General features: G+C 34.7%; 1 protein-coding gene across 5 annotated transcripts in view; it reads left to right on the forward strand.

Annotated features, from left to right (window-relative positions):
- The window catches only part of POU2F1 (POU class 2 homeobox 1), a 208,015-nt gene that overhangs the window by 183,278 nt on the left and 16,893 nt on the right, over positions 1–7,844 (forward strand). For all 5 annotated transcript variants that reach the window (XM_011933384.1, XM_011933387.1, XM_011933386.1 and 2 more), the window contains one exon: positions 740–845. In XM_011933384.1, the coding sequence (XP_011788774.1) occupies positions 740–845 (106 nt within the window). The remainder of the gene's footprint in view (positions 1–739; positions 846–7,844) is intronic.

The raw sequence follows: 7,844 nt of genomic DNA on the forward strand, positions 1-7,844 counted from the left end.
CTACATTGTCAGGATTCAAAAGATGGGAATATTGTTGAGTTTGCATTTCTGTTCTTTTTATATTTGGTTTTATTTTATTTGAATGTCATTCCATACTGGCAGGCTTTTTAAACTAAAATCAGCATTAAAAGCACATGTTAGTTTATTGAAGGTTGTAGTTGTTAAATGGTGGGTGTGTAGTCATAAAGTTATGAGATAGTTATGAAAAAGATAATTATTGAACAACAATTTTGTTTTGTAAAGGTGATGTTTATGTTGATTTGTACTAGAAGAAAGACAGTATCTCTTGCAAAACTAGAATTTTTTGTTATTTCAAAACGAATCAGTTTTTTAAAAAGTTTACTTCACATTATTTTCATAATTTTATTTTATTAAAACCAAACATAAGGCAGTACTGCCCCCCCGCAGTCAAAAGTAAAAGTAACACGTACCCCAGATTCCCTGATCCTGTCAAATAGTTTTCTTATTTAAGTAAAGTTGATAATTAGTATAATGTTTCTTACCGACTTAGAGTATATCTATCTCAACACTATTGAAATTTAGGAACTTTTTATTATTTATTTTTAAAACCTGGGCAGAGCTATTTGTGGTATCAGTGAACAACCATCTTCCAATAGCAGCTTTCCAAAATAGGATGTTAAGTGTCTCAATTCCAAGATCAAAGAGTGACTATAAAATCATTTCCTCTTTAAGTTTTGATTTTAAGTGCTTTGTCCATGTTTTCATTTCTGACCTCAAGGTGGCGACCACACCAAGCCTTGTGACTAGCAGTGCAGCAACTACCCTCACAGTCAGCCCTGTCCTCCCTCTGACCAGTGCTGCTGTGACAAATCTTTCAGTTACAGGTAAGCAGCTGCCAGGCAATGCACCTGCTGAGCACATGGGAGGCCCATGATGAGTTATTATAAGAATCTGCCATTAAATTGTGAATTAAGGCTCTAACTAAAGATAGGTGTTGCTCATAAACATCAATTTTCTTTAAAGTAATTCCTTTCCTTAAAAACCTTCAATAGCTGTGCCTTTTTGCATTCAGAAAAACATGCAAGTCTGTCAATTCATGAAGGTTATTTCCAGTCTGAACCTGATCTCCCACTAGTCTTTTGCCTACCCCACCCTCAACACACAGGAGGGCTCCATCCATACCTTTGTAAACATCCCTACACTGGAAATGTCCATCTTAGCCTGCTGTTCTTGATCTGTTATTGATAAAACTATACCAGCTTGTATATCAGTTTTTCTTGGAAATGTTCTTTAGCTTCCCCAGGAAACTATTCATTTCCACGTATCTGTATTATAAACAATTTTATTTTCACACACCTGTCTTTCCCAATAGACTGCACTTCTCAAAAGATTTGAGTGTTCTTTTTGAACTCTTAATGCCTAGCTCAGTGCATGACATACTCTGTAAAATGAATGGGTTTTTTTTTCCCTTTGGCCTCCTTTCGATAGCAAATTTTCCAGATAAATTTAAAATCACTTAGCACTGTCATCACATTTTTTTTTTTTTAGTGATACATAGTGCATAACACATGCTGTAATTATTCACCAGGTTGGTTATTTGCTAGTAAATCATTGGGTAGATTAATGATATTTCTTATTGAAGCTTAATTTAACCTAGAGGTGGGAATTTTTATTTTTCTCACTTACGTTTTAAGTTTATAACTTAAACTTCTTGGTTTAAGTTCTGTGACCTACCCATGATGTAAACATTGAATAAATGGCTTTATATTATATTAAATTTCTACATTATTAGAACATTTTTATTTTTTTCTGCATCCAGTCATCCATTAATTTTTGCTTATGTTAAACAGTGTTTCTTGACCTCTTCTAGATGTTGGACCTTTTTAAGAATTTGAAAGCTACAGACTTTTCCTCACACAAAATAGACATATACACAATTTTTAGTAAAATGTAAGGTTTATAAATGACAGCTCCCATCAACCTCCGATCCCAAGGCTATTTGTGGATACCTACAGGTTCCAGTTTTAAGAACCTTCGTTCAAGAATATATTTAAGAACGTTGGTTAAAAATATATATAATATTGAGCACTTTTACTTAATAAGCAAACTGTTAGTGATTGATTGGCATTGTGTTGGACACCAAGAACATGAAGTCCCATCTCTGAGGACCTTGTTGTCCAAATTGACTGCCAGTCACCCGGTAAATTATGAACTGAATCTTACCTTCCCAACAAGTTATGTTGCTTTAGGTCTAAAAGTACCTGTCTTTTACAGAAAATTTTTTTAATAGTTCACACATTAAGAACAAGTAGCTTTGCAGTTTTCTTAAAATATGGGGAAAATCAAAGTAATTTTAGAGAGATTTTAATACTCAAAACTAGCTACAAATTTGCATCAGTGTTTGATACTTCTTACCAGCCACATTTTTGTGAACTCACTCACTCAGCCTATTTATGTGGATCTAATTGTGATTTTTTTTCTGACATGTTGATAATTTTTCCTGGAATGAATTTTTTATTAATTATTAAGAAACAACATTACTAGGAAATTGAAACAGGAAAAACAATCACAAGTACTATTTTTATTTTCTCTTTAAATCTTTTTTATATGTACATGTATGTATAGTTTCAGTAGTATTTGTACAGTACAGTATTTGATTGCAGCCTTATGAAACTCTAAGCAGAGGACTCAGGTTCTGCCTGGACACCTGACCCACAAAATCTATGAGATGATAAATTGTGTTGATGTAAGCTGCTGAATTTGTGTCATTGCTCCTTGAAAGAGAAGAAGAGTCAGTGTCAAGTGGATTTTCTTTTCTTACTCTTTTGTCAGCCATTGCTCTAAAGTATGCCCCCTTTTAATTTTTTTTTCCTCTTTGGACTATAACTTTCTTGTACAGCCTCTTTTCCTCTGATATTTTTATACTGCCTTCTTTTCTCTGTTGAGAAAAGTAGCATGTTTCTTTATCATTTTTTTATTAAAGATAGCCAGTGTCTTAATCATACAACTTATCTAATGCAATCTGCTTTCTTCCTGAAGACTTTCTTCTTGGGATTTCTATGATTGCTTATTTTAAATTGTTTTCCTGAGTTAAATCCAGTGTTTCTCAGATCCCCTGTCTTCCTCTTTGATTCCTTTTTGTCTGGAGCATGTTCTCAAGTAATTTTATTTAGAAAGGTTACATGGGAGGTAAAATTTCAAAATACAGGTATAACTGAGAAGTATTTATTTTGCCTTCACAGTTTTTTTTTTTGGAGTTTGTCCAGTTACAGAAGTATTTTTCCTTTGAATTTTGTTGTGTTTTAGCATCTAGTGTTGCTAATTAAGAGTCTGATTTCAATCTCTTTTTCCTTGTTTTTTCTCTCCATAAACCTTAAGGATTTTTTTTTAATCTTATACTGTTCTAAAATTTCACCACAAGATTTCAAAGAAGGGACCTTTTAAAACTTGCCCTCATTGGCCTTCAGCAAGCATTTTCAATGTGAATTAATGTCTTTCTTGAACTCTGGTAATTTATCTTTTTTTTTAAGTTAGAGTTTTTTGGCATTCACTCTGTTTATTCATTTTGTGCCATTTGTAATGTGCTGTTGGCTTTTTTCATTGGTGATTTTTGGTTATTTATTCATAGTGATGAATGCAAGATTACATTACTTAATATCAGTAGCTTGCAAGGGTTTTTCCTGACATTGTGTACCTTCTGTTACTCAAGAGTCCCCTCCCCTGAATGGAAGGGTTCGCAGTGAGCTGTGAATGTGAGTAAAAAACTGCCAGACTTTATTTCAGCATATGAACAGGAAGCAGGCAGGCGAGCGAGGCTTTCTCTCATACTTTTCCAAAATGAGGGGTATCTTTACTCATGCTTGCAAGTGCCTACACTAGAATCCTTAGCATTCCATAGTCAGATTTTATTTTCTATGAAGAGTAGGTGACATTAGTTCTGTTCATCTGAGAGGTCTGGTAGAAGGAGGGAAAGGCCCACTGTGAGAGCTATTATGTGAATAGTCCTTGAATCACCCTGTTCTCTGACCCTGTTTCCATCTACCTCAGTATCTGACAAATAACTCTGAGCTGGGACTCTGTAAGGCTCCATCAGAGTGAATAATTTCCTCCTCTATCATAGTCTCCTGTGCCCTTGGTTGATTCAACTATGGTTGATTTCTCCACCATCCAGCTTCATCCTTTTTCTCATTTCTGCAAATCTGTCTGAATCTCAAATCCTCTGATATCTGTCACCAGAGCTCTTCTTCTCTTTTGTATCTCTTTACTATTATTTGGAATAGGATTTTAGAAATGAAGGGAAAAACCATATCCTCAGTACTATCTTCTAAGAAAAATCATGTTTGATTGATGTGGTTGTCTTATTTTCCCACAGGTACCTTTGACACATAATAGGTCCTTGGTAAACATTCTAAAATAGATGCAAGAGTGATCATTGCCATACTCCTCCAGGAAGACAAGTGTTCCATTGTGTCTCAAACACTTGTAAAAATTCCTCAGCCCTTGATAATCTCAACCAAACGTGCCCTGCCCCCAATTCATTTTCCAAAACATTTTTCATGATGACAAAATTGTTCATTCCTCAAAAAGATATAGCAACTATAATTGTATAGCCACCTAGCAACAAAGGCCCAAGATACAGTAAACAAAAAGGAATAAAATTCAAAGAAGAAACAGACAATTCAACAATAATAGTTTCAGACATATTATTTATTTGAGCTATGTTTAAAAAAAAAAAAATTCAGGCCATGTGCAGTGGCTTATGCCTATAAATCCCAGCACTTTGGTAGACCAAGGTGGAAGGATCGCTTAAGTCCGGGAGTTCAAAACCTGCCTGGGCAACATAGTAAGACCTTGTCTCTACAAAAAAAAAAAAAATGAACAAAATTAGCCAGGCATGGTGGCAGATGCCTATAGTCCTAGCTACTCGGGAGGCTGAGGCGGAAGGGTCACTTGAGTCTGGGAAGTTGAGGCTGCAATAAGCTGAAATTGTACCACTGCACTCCAGCCTGAGAACAGAGCAAGACCCTGTTTGTAAAAAAAAAAAGTCATGAAGGATATACAAGATTTGAGCACTATCAACCAACTTGTTCTAACTGCCATCTGCAGAACACTTGGTCCATCCTTTTCATGTAAATTAAGTGGGACAAAATTTTTGTGACCTTGGGTTAAGCAAAGAGTTCATAGACACAGCACCAAGAGAATAATCCATAAAAGAAAAAATATATTAGTAAATTCAACTTCATCAAAAGTAAAATCTATTGTGCTTTTTGAAGCACAAAAGCCACAGACTGAGAGAAAACATTTGCAGATCACATATCCAATAAAGGAATTGTGTCTAGAATGTATAAACAACTCTTACGACTCAATAGTAAGAATATAAACAACTCAGATTTCTAAATGGGCAAATGTTAGTATACATTTTACCAAGGAAGATATAGGAGTTACTAGTAAGCACATGGAGAGATGTGTGACGTTGGCATTACTTATTAGGGAAATGCAGATTAAAACCATAATGAGATACTGCTTTGTACTCACCAGAATGGCTATAATCAAAAAGACCCAAGATGATGAATGTTGGGAAGGATGTGGAGAAACTGGAACTTCGATGCATTGCTTGTAGGAATGTAGAATGATACAACTTCAGAAAACACCCTGGCAGTTCTTTTAAACATAAATTTAGCATCCTACCCAGCAATTTCCCCAAGAGAAATGAAGAATTTCCCCAAGAGAAATGAAGACATTTCCACACAAAAACTTTAATGTGAGTGTTCATATAGCAGTCTTATTTATAATATCCAAAAACTGGAAACAAACCAGTGCTCATCAACTGGTGAATGAATAAACAAAATGTGTTGTATCTACACAGTGGAATATTATTCAGCTGTAAAAATTAATGAGGTATTGATTTGTACTACAATGTGGATGAACCTTGAAAACAGAATGCTAAGTAAAAGAAGCCAGATGCAAGAGACTACATATTGTATGATTCCATTTGTGTGGACATTTGTGTGAAATGTCCTCAAAAATCTATAGAGACAAAAAGCAGATAACTAGGTAGGAGTGTGACATGATTACAAACAGGCACAAGGGATCTTTTTTGGGAGTGGAAATGTCATAATCTGGGTTGGGATGATGGTTGTATAACTCTGTAAGTTGATTAAAAGTAATCGAATTTTAAAACTGGATGAATTTTCATGTGCTTACTAGTCACTCCTATATCTTCCTTGGTAAAATGTATACTAACATTTGTCCATTTAAAAATCTGAGTTGTCTATATTCTTACTATTGAGTTGTAAGAGTTGTTTATACATTCTGACACAACTCTCAGTTCCTTTATTGGATATGTGATCTGCAAATGTTTTCTCTCAGTCTGTGGCTTTTGAAGCACAAAAGATTTTACTTTTGATGAAGTTGAATTTACTGATTTATTTTTTCTTCTATGGATCGTTCTCTTGGTGCTGTGTCTATGAACTCTTTGCTTAACCCAAGGTCACAAAGATTTGTCCTACTTTATTTACTAGAAGCTTTATTGTTTCAGTTCTTATATTTAGGCCTTTGATCCATTTCAGTTAATTTTTATGCATGGTATAAGGTAAGGATTGAAATTCCTCTTTCTGCATATGGATATCCAATTTATAAATTGTACCTCAATAAAAGCTGTTTGAGAAAAGACAAGACAGGGTGGGAAGCACAGGGAAGTGCTAGGTACTATATACACACCTTGGCTGTCGCTTCCTACTGCCCCTATGAGGTGGGTGGTGGCATCTTATTTTGCTGTTGAGGACATTGAGGCTCAGCAACACTAAGTTCACTAGTGAAAGTTACCCAAGTAATTAAATTGCCAAGTTGCCAAGAATTTACAGTCAGGAAATACATACATTGATTAAAACATGACTTACTGGCTGGGATAATTAATTTAAAGATAATTTTAAGTTGTTATACCATAATGCTTATATGACTTTTATATTGGAGACACCTAGAACAATTTTGAATGGTTCTGGAGTCATCATCTCCTGGCCTAGGTTAAATTCACTGATAAAATTTGACTGGAATTTTCTTTGTAAACTTAGGGGATTTAAGAAAACAGTTGGTGAATGATTTGAAGGTGGCCAGAGAGTAAAAAAATAACTATTTTAAGCCTTTTGAGCTCAAGATATTAGGACTTATAAAAATAGGCAATTTCAATTTCAGAACTTTGAAAGGGAAGTGGTACCCATAGGTAAAATCAGGTTAGATAAGGTGATAAATTAGTCAAAAAAGATTGAAAGTACATTGAAATTGCTTAGCATGGAAGAGAAATAAGAAAAGATGTTCACCTTACTATACAACAGAGGGCATGTCTTAAGAGAAGATTAAAGTGAAAAAGGGTATATTAATCTGCCTAACACAGGACCCTACACAGCATCCAATGTTCAGTGGTAGATTGTTCTGAGAGATTTAGAACCAAAGAAGTAATGAACGAAAATAGAATTCATAGTATCTACAAAGGTGTAATGATATTTAGGGGCAGTGGCAATAAAAATAAATCATTTATATTTTTCAGAAAACTAGACAGAGGAAGAAAACCTTCCTTTTTATTTACCAATAAGAACATTATGTTTACCTCATTCATTTGGCAACCACTTTTGCACAGTTTTATAGGAGGTGGAGAAAGTAGTGAGTGCTGAAATAGATGATGTCTGAGTCTCTCCCAACCCTGTGACGTGATAAAAACCGAAGAGTGGAAATGAGAAGAGAGTTCAATTCTAGGTGTTCTTAGTACAGACTAGAGGAAGGTTTTAAAACAGATTTGGGAAGGACAAAATTGCCTGAATTTGTAACAAGGTTGTAATGAAAGAAGAGCATGTTCTGAAGCTTGATAAAAGATTTCATCACCAAAAAAT

The sequence above is a fragment of the Colobus angolensis genome, unplaced genomic scaffold (assembly GCF_000951035.1).
Source record: "Colobus angolensis palliatus isolate OR3802 unplaced genomic scaffold, Cang.pa_1.0 Scaffold126, whole genome shotgun sequence".
Classification (NCBI taxonomy): domain Eukaryota; kingdom Metazoa; phylum Chordata; class Mammalia; order Primates; family Cercopithecidae; genus Colobus; species Colobus angolensis.